Source organism: Bactrocera tryoni, chromosome 3, assembly GCF_016617805.1.
Source record: "Bactrocera tryoni isolate S06 chromosome 3, CSIRO_BtryS06_freeze2, whole genome shotgun sequence".
NCBI classification, from domain to species: Eukaryota; Metazoa; Arthropoda; class Insecta; order Diptera; family Tephritidae; genus Bactrocera; species Bactrocera tryoni.
In genome coordinates, this window is record NC_052501.1 from 23,704,680 (window position 1) to 23,725,103 (window position 20,424).

Genomic DNA, 20,424 nt, shown 5'->3' on the forward strand with positions numbered 1-20,424 from the left:
AATGCTTTATAACTCGATGATGATATCCATCCGTTAGTATATTGTTAACCTACTACTCTATCATGGTTACTCTTACCGCACTTGCCGACATTGATCGATCTATCATCGCATTTTTTATAAATATGCAAACGTCATACACTGTAAATGCGTCTCGTTACCGTAACGGCTTTTACTTTCTGATCTATTACGTTTAAAATAAGATAATTAAAAATACGGCGAATTTAGTAAGCCCTTATATATATCCTTCCGCCATAGCAGCTTTATTTGTTTGCTGCTTGTTTTTGGGTGAGACTCCCAGAAACCCGGTATACGGTTTAATAAATGTTGTAATAAAAAAGGGTTTTGTCTGTGACTACTTCTTCATTCTGCGATGCGGTTGTTTCAAAACTATAATATGCAAAAAAAGAATTCGTAAAAAAGAACAGGGCGAATTCAGAGGTGATGACAGTAGAACAAGTGCACTAGAGCTTTATATGTCAAATTTGTTATTGTTTACAAGGCGAATTCATATTGTTTACTTTTTAAAGGCTTCAATGCCGGTTGTTGTGCTTATTAAGGAAATTTCATCAAATAAGTGTGAAATTGTAATTAATAATTAGAAACTAGTTAACAAAGATGGGCAAATATGTCTTTTGTTGAAAGAAAGAGGAACACGAAAGTGGCCACTTTTCCAATATTCCCACTAATCAGAGGCGGAAGATATTATACATCTATGCATTCTGCAACAAACTCGAGCCGTATCAAAGCAGTTAAAGGGACATTAATGGATTTCAGCTATAAGTACACGGAGTAAGTTGTACACAAAAATGCATTTTTATACTGCGATTATTTAGACATCAGCTGAACTTAATTGTAGGCCGATAAAAAGAAGCGTATTGTTGCATTTTGCTGAAGGTACGTACGAAAATCAGAGACTTTTTTTAGCAACTATCGTAAGTTTCAACGTATCATCTACACAAAAATATACTTTTGTAATTCCAACAAATATTATTATGGTTCAATTTACAGAATATACATATTAGCAAATAAGTGAATTAAACTATTTTTCAATTGAATGTTCCTTATCTAAAAAATTCAGCTGATTAACTTTGTGGTTTGTAGTGACAGCAGCTGCGTAACAGCTGACTGTCAACAATTCGAATAGGGTAAACTTATATTTTCCCGTTGTATAAAATGTCTTTAAAATATTTTAATGCTAAGTTTAAATATCATTAAAAAGCATATATATGTTTAAAATACGCACTGCTTATTTCTCCAATGTTTTTTCCGTAGAAATGATAAACATTATTTTGAATTGTAACTCTATTTTATACAATAAACCACTTTTAGCATTTATCTCAAGTTGTTTACCCTATTTGCAGTGTTTACGCTAAACTCGAATTGTCAGCTATGCAGAGCTCCAATCGATAAAGGTCACCTTGAAACGTCAAATTGTGTCACCTTGGTTGCTGCTGAGCGGGCATACAAAAAGAGAATTTACCCTTTTCTCCGCTAAATTTCGCAAATTTTGGATAAATTTTCGTAATTGTTGTATCGAGTGACTCAAAGCGAAGCAGTTCCAGTGCGTGCTAAAAGGCATAAACCAACGTACGTGCGTCCAAATCTCAATACTGCGGTGTGTGCTAAACGGCTAAAGCGGCGGATGCAATCTGTGTGCCAGAGAGTAATAAAGAGTTGTTGAACAGTCTTAAGTCTGGACTCTTTCGCTGTGCTCCAGTGCAATAAATAGACCGTTGAAATTGAAACATAGTTTAAAATACTCATAGCTTAAAACGCGCTTTACAATATAACTGAAATTTGTGTACGAATTCATTGCATAAATTATTGAATATTGTTTATTCGGTTTAATTGAAAGCAAAGTAGTAAACGAAAAAATGCCAAACGAACGTTTCATTGAGCGTGGCTCACATAAGGGCAAGGGACTTGCAGTTTTCACCAGTGGTGGCGACTCACAGGGCATGAACGCCGCTGTGCGTGCGTGTGTGCGCATGGCTATCTACTTGGGATGCAAGGTATGTATTCTTTTTTACTGCCTATATTAGCAAGTTAGGTAAGAAGAGGCTGGGTTGTGGGTGTGTGCTAAAGGTATGCTTATCGGTTGTGGCTAATTGACTTTTGTACTTATGTGAATTTTGCTATCGAAATGTTTTATCAGGATAATTTATAATTAAATCTTAAGTGGTTATTAAAAGCTGTTGCGTGGTATTAATGCATAACATGGCAATGGGTTTATTTTTAGTAAATGTTTTGTTGAAAAATACCATCAAAGACGTTTGTTTGCACATAAGTGCATATATGCATGCATACATATGTATGCATTTGTATGATTTAATTGCTTGTAATGCACAAAAGATCGTCTCTCACTTGACGTTTTCCCATTACACTGATCTGTCTCGTTAAATAATGAGTATATACAGCTGGCTAAACGCCATTTAAATTGCCTCCAATAAAAGTGAAATTACAAATATTGTTTGCTGCTAAAAATTAGGGAAATGCATGCTATCTGTTTTATTTTATACAATTTATGAGTTAAGCTAAATTTAATGTTTGTTTTTAGTTCACTTACTACTCTTATTTTGTTTACTATAACACTATTCATGGTATAGCATGCACAAATAAAATGATATAGCATATAAAAAGTATATGTATATGCGTGCATTTATGACGACATGGAAAATTTCACTTTTTAATAGTTTTGACTTTGCTGTGCCCTTTTAAAATACGTTGCCAAAAATTATTTATTGTCATAAGAATTGATGAACTTTGGCATTGTATATAACACTAATTGTTTATTTTTTGATTTTTTATTTCGATTATTTACTGTATGCACTTCTTTCGGAGAGGTTCCAACCAGTTTTAGTTAGTTATTTTTGTTTGTCTCTAAACATATTTCGAGTTTATTTACATTGCATTATTTTAGATTAATTTGACTAATGTTTAAAAAAATCCGAATTTTTGTATTTTTTGCCTGTTGCGTGATTCATAATTGAAAACTTGTAGCAGGCGATTTTAAAAGAATCATTCTTATCTCTGTATTTATTCTTAAATGTAAATATTTTGCTATCTTACACTGGCGTGTCGCATGTTTGCGTACAAATATAATAAAAAAAAATACTATACATTACTATTAAAAAAAAAATAAATGTTTATTTAAAACTAGCTATATATTGTTTGCATTGTTTTTAATGATTTTTTTTTTTAATTTATTATGATTATTATTAGCATTATATTATCCATTTTATTCTTTATAGGCCTATTTCATTCGCGAAGGCTACCAGGGCATGGTTGATGGTGGTGACAACATTGTTGAAGCTAATTGGGCATCAGTGTCTTCGATTATTCATCGTGGTGGTACCGTTATAGGTTCAGCACGTTGCGCTGAATTCCGCGAACGTGCCGGTCGTCTAAAGGCCGCATTCAATTTGATTCAAAAAGGTACGTGATAACATATATTTGGTGTTGTTGTAAATAGTTAATTTGTAAAATTTTGTATAGGAATCTCCAACTTGGTTGTCATTGGTGGTGATGGCTCACTTACTGGCGCTAATTGCTTTCGTAACGAGTGGTCCGGTCTGTTGGATGAGCTGCTCGAGTCTAAGAAAATTACACCCGAGCAACGCAAAAAGTTCGACGTGCTACATATTGTCGGCATGGTGAGCATAAATATAATTAGAAAGAGGAATGGAATGTTTTTAGAAATTATTATAGTGTGTCTTATAAAAACTGTATATAGAAAATAGTTTTAGTTAGAGAGTTGTGTCTTAATCAATTGTTATTAGGGGTGCTTTTAACATTTATTTTTGCTCTTTTTATATCCTAACTGAAATATGTAATTTTATTATTTAGGTCGGTTCCATTGATAATGACTTTTGCGGCACTGATATGACTATTGGTACCGATTCGGCTCTTCACCGTATCATTGAGGCCATCGATGCCATTGTGAGCACCGCCTACTCACATCAACGTACATTCATTATGGAGGTCATGGGTCGTCATTGTGGGTGAGTTGCATGTGTTTATTTTTATTGTTATGATAATACTTATAGTTGAAATAACAAAAAAATGCAAAGCCTAACATGCTTTAATACAGACTACAACAAATTGGCATAAATCCAAAAAAAAAAAAAATCACAAAAATGGAAAAATAATATACTTATACTAGGCCGGATAGAATTACCAAAATTTTTTTAAACACTATTAACTTATTGCCTTTAACTGACATGCGATTTCCTTCTAAACACAGTTATTTGCCTGTAGTTACTGGTATTATTTCCGAAGCTGATTATGTATTTTGTCCTGAATCGCCGCCACCACAAGACTGGCCCGAACGTCTATGCAATAAGCTAATACAGGCAAGCGAAATAAGACATACTTCACACATGCCATTTAATAGTCGAGATCAATTGATCTTTCACACTCACTTTATTGCTGACAATTTTTGATTTGCGTATGAAAAACAAAAAAAAATTTACTGACCTAACTCAACTGAGTCGATTGGTTCAGCATGGCCTCAAACAAAAATTAGTAAAGTAATTTTGTATATATATACCATACATACATATATTTTATAGTCTTGTATTGCAGAATGTTATATGATAAATTGAAATAGTTTTAGTTTAGTTAACTTGCTTTTGTTCTTTGACTTGAAATGCTGGGCCAAGACGAGTTTCAAAGAGAGCATTCAAATATGTAGTGTTAGTTACACACACATATCTACTTTTGTACATGCATTGATATGCTCACACTTTAAATAATTCAATTGGAATCAAGAATTGGCTACAAATAGTGTTAATTGAAAAATTACAAAGTGAATGTGTTAATTGAATAACATCAAAGTGAATGTGTACATACAAACAAACAAACATAATATTCTGGAATAACTTCTCTAAAGTGTTGCTGTCAATGAGTTTACTGTTAAACATTTTCATACAACCGTTTTTGTTCAATTAAACCGTTAAACGTCAGTGACATTGTATTGTATCGCATAAGTGTAGCATACTTTTAGGGAACCAGCTGGTGTTAATGAAGTTTTGGGCAAGTCAAACGCTTGCGTGTGCATTACACTAACAATAACAGGTTTAACGTTGTGAAAATACCAAAAAAAAATCATAATCATACATGTGTACGTATTCACATGTATGTACTGCATATGTATGTATATATCTTGAAATACCATACCTCCGAAGTGGTCAAATTAACGGTGATGCTGTGTTATGTTATGTATTTGTTGTGGTTTTGTTTCAAATGGTGCGTCCATCTTTCTTTTACAGCTATCTGGCACTTGTAGCTGGTCTTTCCAGTGAGGCTGATTATATATTTATACCTGAAAATCCCCCCCGCGCAGATTGGCCCGATAGATTATGTCAGCAATTGTCGCAGGCAAGAAAAATGCAAAAAAAATTATTGGATTTGTTAAATCAACACTATAAAACTATGAATGTACACAAATAATTAGAAGGCATACATTCATTTATTATAGCGACAGTCATCGTAGCTGCCATAGCAAAAACAAAATTCAAAATTTTATTATTAATTTTTTTTTTTTCAAAATGAATTGGATTGATTTTATAATTATATGTAAGCCCAATGCAGCTTTTTCGATGTTAATGTTTGAAGATAAATATTTGGAATTTTAAAATTATTGAGTAAATGTGTATTCGACATACATATATTGGCTCAATGAGGTTATGTTTGAAAGTTTAAATGTCAAATCTCTAGTCAAAAAGAAACTTACAAGAGTAATTTTTATGAGATTAGTGGTTTGGAAATTACGTGTTTTTAGTGCAATATTTTTTTGGTCACCCCTCCGTTTTACTTCGAAATACATACATATGTATATATGTACAGAGGTTTCTCAGGCGACAAAATATTATTTCCAATGTGTGATTTTTTGAAATGTTTTTTTTTCCTAAAAAAAAATATAAAAAAATATTTTCAAGAATAAAATAAAAAAATTCAAAATTAATTTTAAATTAATGTGGGATTTTTCAAATTTTTTTTTCTTAAAAAATAAGTATTGTAAAAGGGGAAAATTAAAAAAAAAACCAAATATAACAAAAAGATTTCAAGAATAAGACAAAAAAAAAATTACAAAATATAAAAAATGTTTTCAAGAAAAAATTAAAAAATTTTAAATTAATTTTACAACAAAAACGGGCAATTTTTCATAATTTTGGTTTTAGTAAAAAATTAAAAAATAAATATTTTTCCGCGCTTTAAAAAAAATATTAATAATAACCCTCGCCGATCGAACGTCGAGATGTCCTGTTTTTGTTGTAGCGGCAGAAAACATTCCTGAAATAATTTTAAGGAATAGTGCTGAGTTGACAGTCCTTGGTCGGTAAAAAGCCGGCTCCGTTCCGGTTACTTAGACCCGATTGAGATATCTCATTTCTCTACTTTAGAACTAGTTTCTGAATTAAAATACTGTGATGATGTGTTTGTAATAGTATAATATTTAAATAGTATTTATTATTCTTTTAATATTAAAAACCAATTTGGATTGAAAAAAAATTTCCGACTTTTTTATTTTAATTTTCACTTGAAATAACCTCTTGTAAATTTTTAAGCAAAACGGAGGCGTGACATAATCGAAACTATAGCCAATATTTTAAATTAAATTTCTCAAAAAAAAAAAAACCGAAAAAGATGCTGTGCTTTTGCTGATCTCTTTAGCTCTCATTCCACATATATTTATTCGAATTGATTTTGTTTATAATAAACTTAGACGTCTTCATCCATTACGCCATTTGATATGATTTTTGCACACATTGCGATCATACGCACCCATTCAACGGTTGCTAATATACTCTGAATCCGTATATAATTGATAATTGTGTGTTATTCCTGACTCCCTGCCGCTCCGAACGCGCGCTTTTGTTCCTTGACGGGCGCAGTTGTTGTGTTTCTAGCTAATTTTTATAATATAAATAGTTATATATGTTTATCCAATGTTTTAATCTTGCACCTTAAACTGCACACCCTCTCCTACCGCAACACTTTCCACTGATATTTTATTTTTATTTTATAATATGTATGTATGTCCAGCACCGTTTTGTATCCTGATTTTACTCTTCCTACAACTTTCTTCTTTTATTACACTCTACTCCTTACCCAGTCTGTCCTACCAAAGTGGACCCCTGTTATTGCTATATCCTTTTTCTGGTTCTTTTTAAACCCCACTGTGTTATATAATATAAAGTGATGTGAATTTTATTTCAAATATTTTTGTTAACAATTATTTTAACTATATTACACGGCGTTTTAGTTACTTAAGCTCGGTTCACATTTAGTTTGTGATTCGTATAAATTTTGGAAATTTTTACAAAATTTTTAAATTTTACAAAATTAAAAAAAAAATTGGATAAATAAATAAATTTTTAAATTTTATCAAACTTTGATTTATTGTTAGTTGCAATTTTGAATTCTAAATTTCAAGCGCAACTAATTGTGAACCGCGCATTTCTCTACCGGCGCTTTATATTATGCTTTTAAGTTGCTTTAAGTATCTTTGTATATATGACACCGTTATTATGTATTATTTGCATTTGTTCGTTCAACTATTCATAATGTGTTTTTATGATTCTATTTAGTTATTTAGCCATATCGGCGGCTTTAGCTAGCGAGGCTGATTTCATATTTATACCCGAGGAGCCGGTCCCTGTTAACTGGCCCGAAAAATTGTGCAAAAAAATACTGCAGGTCAGAGTGCAGTTTCAAATTGGAAAATACTACAATTTTTTTCTATAATTAATTTGCGGTTACTTGTTTTTGTTTGTTTATAAGCTGTTGTAGAATAATTTCATTTTTAATTTTGCTTGTCAAGGCTTTGGCGGGGGCTTAAACCAATTTCTGCTGCAATATCATTATATTTAATTACCTTTAATGTTCGTATATGGTGTTTTTATGTTTGTTGTTATTTTTAAGCTAACACTTGTGCGTATAAAATAATGCTTTCGAAACGAAATTTGTACTGGTATGGTAAAAGGTCTCGCTGTTGCAGTCTTCGTATACTAAGTTATTCGTTCAAAATGTGGGTTTTGGGTAAATTTAATGTTGTTTACTTTTTTTATTTTGTGCGTGGTATTTAGTGAACTTGAAAATCAAATTAAATTCTAAATTATTTTACATGGTATATCAATCAATGCTATCTTCGTACATACTTTCACACACGCTCTCGTACTCGTTGTTGCTTACATCGTATAACGCTCGCTATTGTGGCATTATTCGCATACGCAATACTCAAAAGTTTTGCTTATTTTGTATATACTCATATATTTTATTTGTCATTTTGTATATACTCATTTATTGTATATATATTAATTCATTTGATTTATGGCATATACTTCATCTTAAATTTCAATTTCATCTGGATTTCAACCGCCATTCTCGTCTTCAACGCATTTCTTAGTTTTAGTTGTATTTTCTTGTCATTTCCCGTTATTTTATACCATTTATTTATTGAATTTGTACATATATACTATCTACATATAGTTATGACACAGACATTTTCATATTAATGCTAATTAACAAAAAATTTTTTATAAAAATAATTGTCCTTTAAAAGTCATCGAATTAAGTGATTTAAGCAAACGTACAAACTATAACGCCGTATACAATTTCGATATTTTTTTTCTATATTTGCAAAATTAAAAACTTAGTAGTGAGTTTGAAGTCATGCAACGGTTTAAATTGTAGAAGTTTTATAAAATATTCATTTTATTGACGATAGACTTTTAATTAATTAATAAACAAATATTTTATTCAGTATAAATAATTTAAAATAAATAATAATATAATAATAATAATATAAAAAAATAATGTTTTTTGTTTACTAAATATAAAAATATAAAAAACTACTATTTTTTATATTTTTGCTTGAATTTTTTTAATTATTTTATTGACGATAGGCTTTAAATTAAAAATTTCCAGATATTTTATTTAATTTTAAATATAATTAGAGCTATAAAAAGTATTCGATAATTAAAAATAATATTTTTTTTGATTATTTAAAAATATAAAATATGTACATACATACATATATATATACTATTTTTTATATTTTTGCTGCTTTAGAACATAAATTTTTTATCAATTAATGTTAAATTAAAAACTTTTAATTTTTAACAATTAAAATATAATATTTTCTTATACAATAAATAAAAAAGAAAAACCCTATTTTTTATGAAGAAAAATATATTTCTTCATAAATAAAATAACACTAAATAAATTTCTATAAAAGACAAATAATATTTTTCTTGAAAAAAAAACATATTTTTTTGCTTCTTTAAAAATATTTTTTGATCAATAAATGTCCAATTGAAAAAAACTTTTACTTTTTTACAATAAAAAAATGTTATTATTTTATTTATGATAAATATTACAATTAAAAATAATATGTTCTTATACAATTAATAAAACAGAAAAATAATATTTTTTATGAAGAAAAGTATATTTTTTGAGCCTTTAAAAATACATGTGAAAATATTATTTATCAATGAATGGCCAATTAAAAAAAACTTTTACTTGTTAACAATTAAAAAATGTTATTATTTTATTTATGAAACACTATAACAATTAAATTAAAAAATAATGTTTTCTTATACAATAAATAGAAAATGAAAAACTATATTTTTTATCAAGAAAAGTATATTTTTTCATAAATAAAATAACAAATAAAGTTTTATGAAAGAAAAACAATATTTTTTATTTATTATAAAAATAAAACAATATTCTTTATGAAGAAAAATACATTTTTTTATAAATAAAATAACATTTTTATTACAATAATTTTTAATAAATAAAATAATATAATTCCTTTTGTGAAAAATTAAAAAAAAAAACATAAAAATTCATAATTAGAAAACACATTATTTTTTAACCGTCAGTTAGTAAGTTAATCATCAAAAATGTATCTAAATAAAAGTCTCCGAATTTTATTTATAAAAAATATACTTAAAACATTTATATAAACTTTAGTTTATACTTTAAGAATAAATTCAATATTTCCGTTTTAGACATTTTTTACAAAAAAAAATGTATCTTACTTTAATTATATTTTATTTATCTATTCGAAATTGTATAATTTGAAAATAAAAAATAATTGTAATTTTTTTCGATTTTCGAAAGTATAACAATACTAATAAATTCGAATTTAATAAACAATTTATAATTTAAGTTCTTATAATTTTTAATTAATCTTATATTAGTATAATTATAATTTTAATGTTAATTTATTATTATATTTTTAAAATTATAATTTGACGTTTCAACAAATTATAATTTTTTTTTCATACAAATTTATTAATACTATGTTGTTATACTTTCGAAAATCTAAAAAAGGTTTTAACAATTAGTTTTTATTTGTATGTAAATACAGTTGCATTTGTAAAAATCAAAAATATGTATATTTAAACAACTTATGAATACTGTATTGTTATACATACACATGTATTTTTGAAACACGAACAATTTTTTATAATTATTTTTTCTTTTCAATTTATAAAATTTTATTCAAAAAAATCTAATATTAAAATTTTAGTTATAAAAATTAATTTAAAAATCAGAAAAAAAATTATTTTAGAAAAAGGGAAATGAAAGGATTTCAAATTTAGTAATTATACCGAAACAACTTTTTATGAAAAATAAAAATTAAAATAATTGATTAAAATTTTATAAAAATTAATTTAAAATACATAAAAAAATATTTCTGGGAAAAAATAAATGAAAAAATTCCTATTTTAGTAATTATAAGAAAATAATTTTCTATAAAAAAATATAAAACTTTTTTTGAAGACATTCATTATTTAAAAAAACAAAGAAGCTCAAACTCCACTCATTACAATTGCTTAAAAATTAGAATAAACCGTTAGCATCACTCTCACACTCGAAACTGTAAATTAATTGTACACGTTATGAACATACATATAAACCGACCAAAAAAGGACAATTATTCATTCATAAATTAACTTGTACATGTATCGCACACTAAATGTTCGCAAACATAACGGTAAATTTTGCGAAATTTTTACTAATTAAGACCTTTTTCCGAAACGCGTTTTTCCAACACGCCAATTTCGAACCAATAGGAGCGTAATGCCGGTCAACGCTTGAACATCATTATCGTTGCCGAGGGTGCCATCGATCGTGAAGGCAATCCCATCACCGCTGAGGATGTGAAAAAGGTGGTTGTTGACAAGCTGCAGCAGGACACGCGCATCACTGTGCTCGGTCACGTGCAACGTGGTGGCAATCCCAGCGCCTTCGATCGTGTTTTGGTGAGTACTTGCCATAAATAACGACAAAAATACATTTTAATTTTCACATACGCTTTCTGTCGCAGGGTTGCCGCATGGGCGCCGAAGCTACGCTGGCACTTATGGAGGCCACTTCCGACTCGGTGCCATGCGTTGTCTCATTGGACGGCAATCAGGCGGTGCGTGTGCCGCTGATGGAGTGCGTGGAACGCACCAAGGAAGTTGCACAAGCGATGGCGGAGAAGAACTGGGAATTGGCGGTGAAATTGCGCGGACGCTCGTTCGAACGCAATTTGGAGACCTACAAGATGTTGACACGCCTGAAGCCACCAAAGGAGCTGGTCGAAAGCGGGCGGGTGAGTTGCGATTGCATGCAGTTTTAAAGTAATTTTAATTGTAAAACTTCTTGTTGTTGTGAATATAGCAGGGCTACCGTTTGGCGGTCATGCACATTGGCGCACCCGCCTGCGGCATGAATGCTGCCGTACGCAGTTTTGTGCGTAACTGCATTTATCGTGGCGACACCGTTTTCGGCGTACATGACGGCATTGAGGGTCTCATTGCTGGCAACATCAAGGAAATGGGCTGGTGAGTAACGGTTAGCGCCATTAATCACACAATGATTCCTAATTGTATTTTCTGCTGTGCGTTAGGTCTGATGTAACCGGTTGGGTAGGTCAAGGTGGCGCTTTCCTCGGCACTAAGCGCACGCTGCCCGAAGGCAAGTTCAAGGAGATTGCCGCACGTCTTAAGGAATTCAAAATCCAAGGTTTACTCGTTATTGGTGGTTTTGAGGCCTACCATGCGTGCGGTCAAATTTCCGATCAACGACCTAACTATCCCGAATTCTGCATCCCAATGGTGGTTGTACCGTCAACTATTTCGAATAATGTTCCTGGCACCGAATTCTCGCTCGGCTGCGATACGGGTCTTAACGAAATCACCGAAATCTGCGATCGCATACGTCAATCGGCGCAGGGCACAAAACGTCGTGTGTTCGTCATTGAGACAATGGGCGGCTATTGCGGTTATCTCGCCACTTTGGCGGGTTTGGCTGGTGGTGCTGATGCCGCATACATTTACGAGGAGAAATTCTCCATTAAAGATCTGCAACAGGACGTCTATCACATGGCATCCAAAATGGCTGAGGGTGTGCAGCGTGGTTTGATTTTGCGCAATGAAAAGGCATCTGAGAACTACAACACCGATTTCATACATCGTCTTTACTCGGAGGAAGGCAAGGGGCTATTCTCATGCCGCATGAATATTTTAGGTAAGTACGGAAATATTTATAAATGTGTTTGAACTAATATACAATTTTTATTTTCTGTCTAGGTCACATGCAACAGGGTGGCTCACCAACACCATTCGATCGTAATATGGGCACCAAAATGGCGGCCAAATGCGTTGAATGGTTGAATGATCAAATCAAGCAAAATACCAAACCCGATGGCACTGTACGTTGTGAGAGCAACGACTCAGCCTGTCTGCTCGGCATTGTACGTCGCCAGTACCGTTTCACACCGTTGGCTGATTTGATTGCTGAAACTAACTTCGAGTGAGTAAAGTTTGCCGAGTGTCTTTTATACTTTCGTAATTGCTGTTATTATATTAAAAATAAGTTGAAGTTTGATTAAAAAAACGAAAAGATTTTTGCGACTACCCAAAATAATTATACCTTGAAGAGCGTATATAAAGTTCGGCACGAAGTTTGTAATACCCAGCAGGAAACGTTAGAGACTCTATAAAGTAGATATATATTTAAATGATCATCATGACGAGCTGAGTTTATTTAGTCAGAGACATATCAATATTTAGCTGTACACGTCTGCAGGTCTGTTTGTCTGTATGTATGCCTCAGTTTTTGAGATATCGGTCTGAAACTTTGTACAAGTCCCTTTCACCCTAAGCAGCCGCTCATTTGACGGTACAACCGATATCGAACCACTATAGTAGATAGCAGCCATATAAACTGAACAATCAAAAACAGGTTTTTATATGGAAAACTTTTTTATTTGATAAGATATCTTCACAAAACTCATCACTTTTATTTGTCTAAGTCAATGCTACAATCTCCAAATAACTTATTCAGATCGGACCCCTGCAGCATAAAACCGTCATACAAACTGAACGTTAAAAATTAAGTTCTTGTATGGAAAACTTTTTTGTTTTACAAGGTATCGTCATGAAATTTGACACAGGTTATTATCTAACCGCTATAGCATATAGTTGCTGTACAAACTGATCGATCAAAATCAAGTTCTTATATGGAAAAATATTTTATTTGATAAGATATCTTCACGAAATTTGGCATGGATTAGTGTCTAAGGTAACGATATAATATCTGAAGAAATTGTCTGGATCGGACTATTATAGCTTATAGCTGTCATACAAACTGAACATTAATAATTAAGTTCTGGTATGAAAAACTTTTTCATTTGACAAGATATCTTCAAGAAATTCAGCACTGATATTTGTGCAAGTCAATGCTACAATCTCCGAATAAAATTATTCAGATCGGACAACTGCAGCATATAGTTGCCATACAAACTGGCCGATCAAAATAATTCGATCGTATATCGTGTACGAATTCTTCGTATTAGCTTCGGTGCAACTGAAGTTTTTCTGGTTTTTCCTTAATTTAGTTGTTATATTACATTTTACTTTTTTCTTTACAGGCAACGCATCCCCAAGACACAGTGGTGGCTGAAGTTGCGTCCACTGCTGAGAATTCTAGCCAAACATGACTCTGCCTACGAAGAAGAGGGTATGTACATTACCGTAGAAGAGGAGTGTGCTACCGATGCCGTTGCTTAAGTATTGGCTACAGCACAAAATAGTCGTGTAGCAAGTGACCAACACACACCCATACACGCTAAAGTATATGTTACTCGTATTAAAACATCGCCAGTTGCAATAAAGTATAAGCTACCGAAAGCGTCAAAGTTTGAAAGAAAAACAAAAAGCAAAACATAATCATGAACAAATAAATACAAAAGTAAATAGTAAACATACATACATATAAATATATTTATCTCATCACATGGTGCTTTGTTGGCGTAGCAAAGTATGTCATTATTTTATTTAAATAACTATTATGTTAAATACATTTACAAACATTTAAAAACTACACACACACACACACATGTACACATAAATTTGTTTCATAATGTGAAGAAAAAAAAAAATACACTTGAAAGTTGTTAACAAAAAAACTCAGGTTCTAGCACAATTCTACACAAACTCTGTTTAATGTTGAGTAACAGTAGAAGCAACCGAAAATGTATATTTTATGTGCATCAAAAAACAAAAAAAAAATATCGCTTTATGGCATTAATATTTCCATGATTTTTTGTTTTTTTTTATTTTATTTTTAATATTTTCGCTAATTTATCTTTAATTTTTAACTTTCGTTTTGTCACACTCCTTGCTTGAGTAGCTGCCGCTTATTGTAGTATTATTATATTTTTTTTGTTGTCTTGTTTAAGTTCGGTGTGACGTTGCAAACGAAAGCAAAAATGATATTAATTTGTAGTTCCATTACTTGAAAAGTATAAACAATGTTGTAGCGCAAATACTAAGAGCAAAATATACAACAATTTAAACATCGAGCTATAACTGTTTCATTAAATCAACTAAAAATAACGCTAGCGTTTGGAAAAATCAAAAGAAAACAAAAAAAAATATATATATATATATATATATAAATAAAAATATATATATATATATAAATCCTTCTGCTCATATGTATGTCTATACTTACATGTAAATCAATTAAATTCAATAACTTTTTGTTGTTGCAATTGTAATGTATGTACTTCCTGTGCAGACTCTACGAAAGGGCTTTGAGGTGCAAACCCACCCACCGCTGCAACCAAAAACTGCAGAAATTAACTACACAACAACACAAAAACCTAACACGGTACATATATAACGGTAAATTATTAAAATTATCGACATATCTGTGGCTGTGTGCTTATATTACCCAAAAATCTCATTTAAACCTAACAGTTTTATTGGTAAACACAAGCACATCTACATAATTATATGCCTAAAACTCAAATAAATTTAATTACAAAATCGAATCTAACGAAATGAAACAAGAAGAAGCGGAAGCAAAACTCAGATTCATTATTCTGTGCATTCTTTGTGCGGTGTTTGTTGAAAATTTAATTGTAAAAACAACTAAAATAGTGAAGAGATTGCATCCACCTGCCTCCAAACCAATATAGTACATACATACAAAAATACCGTAAAAACGAATGACAACTTACAAAATGGAAACTATTAATACTTGTATTACTATAATTATGCATTAGTATTTTAACCGTTGTTATCATTCTGCGTTTGCGCAAAAAACCTACGGTACATATACAAAAATGCAAAACATATATTATGACGTGAATAAAAAAATAAAAAGAAAACAAAAAAACAAGCTTACTTTGTTCAATTATTTAATTGGCGGCTAAAGAGAAGCACTGCGCTAAACAGCAGTGAAGTAAAAGCTTTTTGGTATAAAATAAGGAAAAGCGTTAACATCGATCGCAAAGAACTATAATACTCTCCCCATGTTCAAACAAGGGTATAATAGCATTTTCATCATGTTTTTCATCGGTCAGTTTGTGTCTCATCTATATGCAATAGAAGTTCAATATCAGCTTTTAAGATAAATGAACATTTTCTTGGAGAGAAAAAGTGAAAAGTGTGAACATTTTCAGATCGATATCTCAAAAACAGGGACTAGTTCGCGAATATACAGACAGAAAAAATTTATATACTACAGTGGGCAAAAAATAGTAAGACTTTTTAATTTATAGTATAATTTACGCGAAAACCCATTCGTCGAAATATTTTTTTTTTAGTTAGTCATTAGTGTTTAGTAATCTGAAGTACATAAAGTGCTTTCGGCGACTTTTACGATTAGCGAAATTATTCAATAAAGAAGTTCCATTAAATTTCTGGTGCCGAAACGTTCAGCATGTCGGAAAAGGCCCCGAACAAGTGTTTTGATTGGTACATATTATTCAAAGAATGTCGAAAACATCAACTGATGATCAACACATCAATAAAATAAAGGAATTCGGTGCTTGACAATCGACGAATAACAGTCAGTGATCTTACTGGCTTCTTTGAAATATCGGAAGGATCAGCAAGATTGGTTCTAAAATCATTTATTATATCTTTATAGGATCTCCGATGTTTTCTCCTGGGTGTTACAAAACTTCGTGGCAGTTTAAAAATATATGTATGTACCTTATATTTCCCCGTTTTCGCGTAAGGAATGCAAATTTTACGATTTTTACAAGATAAAAATAAAAAAACTTTTTTATAAATTTTTGGTTATATCCAAAAGGTTACAAGAATTGTTGATTTTTATTTAACATTGTCATATAACTTTTTTTTATGGAAAGTAGTAATTTTACCGGTAATCCAAATAATCCGTTTTTATGCCTTAAAAATTCAATCACGCCCCTCCCCTTCTATTTCCCAACCCTAAATCGCCCGTGATAGCAGTAATCCATGTAAAATTTTGTGAAGATACCACATCAAATGCAAAAGTTTTCCATACAAGCCCTTGATTCCGATCGTTCGGTTTGTATGACAGCTATATGCTATAGTAAGCTGATCTGAAAATTTTCTTCCGATATTACATTATTTCAATGAACAATAACTCATACAAAGTTTCGTGAAGATATGTATATCGTCAAATGAGGAATATTCCCATGCAAGCATTTGATTCCGATCATTCAGTTTGTATGACAGCTATATGCTATAGTTAACCGATCAGAACAATTTCTTCCCATATTACATTATTATCTTAGAAAATAACCTGTGCCAAATTTCGTGAAGATACATTGTCAAATGCAAAAGTTTTCCATACAAGAACTTGGTTCCGATCGTTCAGTTTGTATGGCAGCTATATGTTATAGTTGTCCGATATTGGCAGTTCCGACAAATGAGCAGCTTCTTGAAGAGAAAATCATGTTTGCAAAATTTCAAAACGATATCTTAAAAACTGAGGGATATATTCAGACGGACATGGCTAAATCGACTCAGCTCAACATACTGATCATTTATATATATACTTTATAGGGTCTCCGGCGCTTCCTTCCGGGTGTTACAAACTTCCTGACAAACTTAATATATAATACCCTGTCCAGGGTATAAATATTGGTATACAGCTATGTATATGCCCTATTTGTGTTACATGTGGTATGTATCAACTCAATTCCCAAACATGGACGAAATCGGTCGGAGTTTCCTTTTTAAAGCTTACAGATACCGAATATGAAGACATCAGTATCTATGACCGACTTTATACCGAAAATATCACCAAATTTATAAGACATCCTAATGAAATCAAGTGCGTATATCTTCTCATATTAATGTGGGCGATTGTTGAAAATGGGAAAAATCGGTTCAATACTTCTCCAGTCCTCCCTGTACCTAATGAAGTGATTTTCTATTTTATGGTTGATTGATTATACCAGATATCTTCATAAAATTTAGTAATAGCATTATCTTCGATGTAGTTTAGTGCCGAAAAAATGCCGTTAAATCGGTTCACGAACTAACAAACAACCATATACTCAATGAAAGAGAGGGAGAGAGGGGTGTAGTGACAATTTCTCCCAGGTTTAGTATTCTCAGCAGAGTCCGAGGCTCTTTAACCTTTTTTTAAGACTTTTTTATCCAATATTATATAATTGCTTTCGTAGTTTTAGATGACTGTTTGCCTAAGGAATAAAGTAGTCACCATGTTCTTTTAGTCCCAATATACTCTATATAGTGACTTCCGGTTAATTTTGTACCAATATAGCGTTCAATATGTAATATTTTTATATATATCAAGTGTACACGTTACTTTAGATATACTGTGGTGTTGTTAGGTATTATGGGGGTGTTACGTTCGGCTGGAATTTCCTTTCTTTACAGGTTTTCCGGTAGCTACCTATTATTCTTTGCCAAATTTCAATATTTTTACTGTTTTCGATGTGCCAGGGAGTATGTGCCAGATTTATTTAGATATTTCAATATTCTTTAAGTTATCTGTTGCATGCGCAGAGGCTTTGGACAGAAGGTATCAGATAAAATTTTCTCGTCATGGATATATACATATGTATTGTATGTAGATTAATTTGATTGCTTCAAAATGAAATGAGGTTGAAAATACCTCAAACATGAGACCATAACGAATAAATTGAGTTTAATAGCTATACTAACTAAATTACTAAATCTAGATAATTAAGCACAGTTTATTTAATGCATCGCTGTTAAAACATTACACAAATCTAAAATAGGTTTTATTGTCAAATGCGAAATAATAAAATTTAGTAATGACTATTGAAATAACGATCTGTTTCCAAAGTAAGTAAATATCTGTTTAAACTTCGGAACGTGCTTCTGATTTAATTTATTTCATTCAATAGAAAATGTTCATTTTATAAGTCACTTTACAGCAAATGATCGTTATGCCATAAGCTTATTATGTAATACGAGCTTAGGTGGATACGCCAATGAACCACGACATGGAAGCAACACAAAATATTAGGTAGTAAAAATTTATAGGCTGCTGCCAATGTCATGGATATAATGGGTTGTCAAAAAAGTCTTGCGGTATTTTTAATGAATTTTTTTATTGAAATTGAAATGAATTTTTGATGACACATGCCCAGCTCTTGATCGATGCTACGGCTGCTACTATGCCGGTCTCTTTCGACCAATTCAGCGATTTTATCGCAATTTTTGGACGACAGGCCTTCCGGAGCGTGGCGCATCTTCGACCATCTCTACACCAGAACGAAAACGTTGAAACCATCGTTGTGCAGTGGAAATGGAAACTGTATCGGATCCATAAACTGCACAAATTTTATTGGCGGCTTGAGATGCATTTTTGCCTTTATCGTAGTAGTACTGTAAAATATGCCGTATTTTCTTTTTATTTTGCTCCATGTTTGCGACGCTATAACTCTCGAACGACTTAAAAGAAACGACAATCAGTCAAACACGTGTTAGCGCGTGAAATGAGCTTTCCAAAAAGGTATAGCATGACCCGATGCGACGAATAAAACTAGAACTACGCGCTTTCAGCGCCAACTAGCGAAAATACCGCAAGACTATTATATACTAATATTTCGATGGTTTTCGACCATTCGGATACGGGATAGGAGAAATGGTTTTGAGAGAGATGCTTGCTCAGATCTTGTTGATATCCTGACGGAATAATGTGAATGCTGGATATACACTTGATATGTCAAGATGCAATCTGGTTAAGTGGAAGTTTATACTAGTACAGTATATTCATACGTATATAGAAAGTTGTGGAAGGGTCAACTTGAATTTCGAGGAAATTTGAACTCCTATTTAATATTTCTGGGCACCAGTTCTCTTTCAACTATGTCTCTCTGTCATTTTTAGCCAAGCAGACAAAGGCTAGAGAGATGTTCCAAGAACCGATCGTTATAACGCCATGATAGCCGACTATTTGGTGCCTGAAATTGAAGCTTGTATTCCCGGCGACATTTGGTTTCAACAAGACGGCACCACTTTCCAAACAATGCATCAGTCAAGGGATTTATTGAGATAACACTTCAGTAAGCAGATAATTTCACGTTTTCGGTCGGTCGATTGAACACGAAGATCATGCGATATCACACCGTTAAACTTTTTCCTGTGGGGATATGTAAAGTCTAAAGTCTATGCGGACAATCCCGCTTCGATTCAAACCTTGAAGCAAAACATCACGCGTGTCATTCACCAGTTACCAGTCGAAATGCTCGAACGAGTCATCGAAAATTGAACTCACTGGACGGACCATCTGAGACGTAACCGTGGCCAACATTTGAAAGAGATAGTCTTCAAAAATCAATCCGAAAGAATGATCTGTCGAATGATAATAAACATTCTCCATTAAATTTGAGGTTTCTGAGTTTTATCTTTAAAATAGTAGAGAACCTCGGATCACCCTTTATAAAGATTACATCTTTCAATATAGTCAATGTATACGACATTCCTACAGTTCTCATGGACGAAACCCAAGTCCACTATATGATGGATTGATGGAATGATCTCTGATGCTTACAAACATTGGTATATCGTCGGCAGCTATTATATGGCCAAAGGTCTCATATAAAGTATAAATTCTTTGGAGCGATAGTATGCGGCATCC

At 31.8% G+C, this 20,424-nt stretch overlaps 1 protein-coding gene across 5 annotated transcripts; it reads left to right on the forward strand.

Annotated features, from left to right (window-relative positions):
• Positions 1–603: 603 nt before the first annotated feature.
• Positions 604–14,951, forward strand: LOC120770296 (ATP-dependent 6-phosphofructokinase). Of its 5 annotated transcripts, none has more exons than XM_040097652.1 (12): positions 604–789; positions 1,362–2,012; positions 3,252–3,435; positions 3,496–3,653; positions 3,847–4,001; positions 4,244–4,352; positions 11,088–11,276; positions 11,342–11,611; positions 11,680–11,843; positions 11,909–12,528; positions 12,591–12,813; positions 13,934–14,951. In XM_040097652.1, exons 2-12 carry the CDS (start codon positions 1,875–1,877, stop codon positions 14,070–14,072), a joined length of 2,349 nt encoding a protein of 782 aa, XP_039953586.1. In that variant the 5' UTR covers positions 604–789; positions 1,362–1,874; the 3' UTR covers positions 14,073–14,951. The 5 variants fall into 5 exon arrangements, with proteins under 5 accessions (XP_039953586.1, XP_039953589.1, XP_039953587.1 ...); XM_040097655.1 differs by having other exon boundaries at positions 11,683–11,843; XM_040097653.1 differs by lacking the exon at positions 4,244–4,352 and adding an exon at positions 5,271–5,379.
• Positions 14,952–20,424: the final 5,473 nt, after the last annotated feature.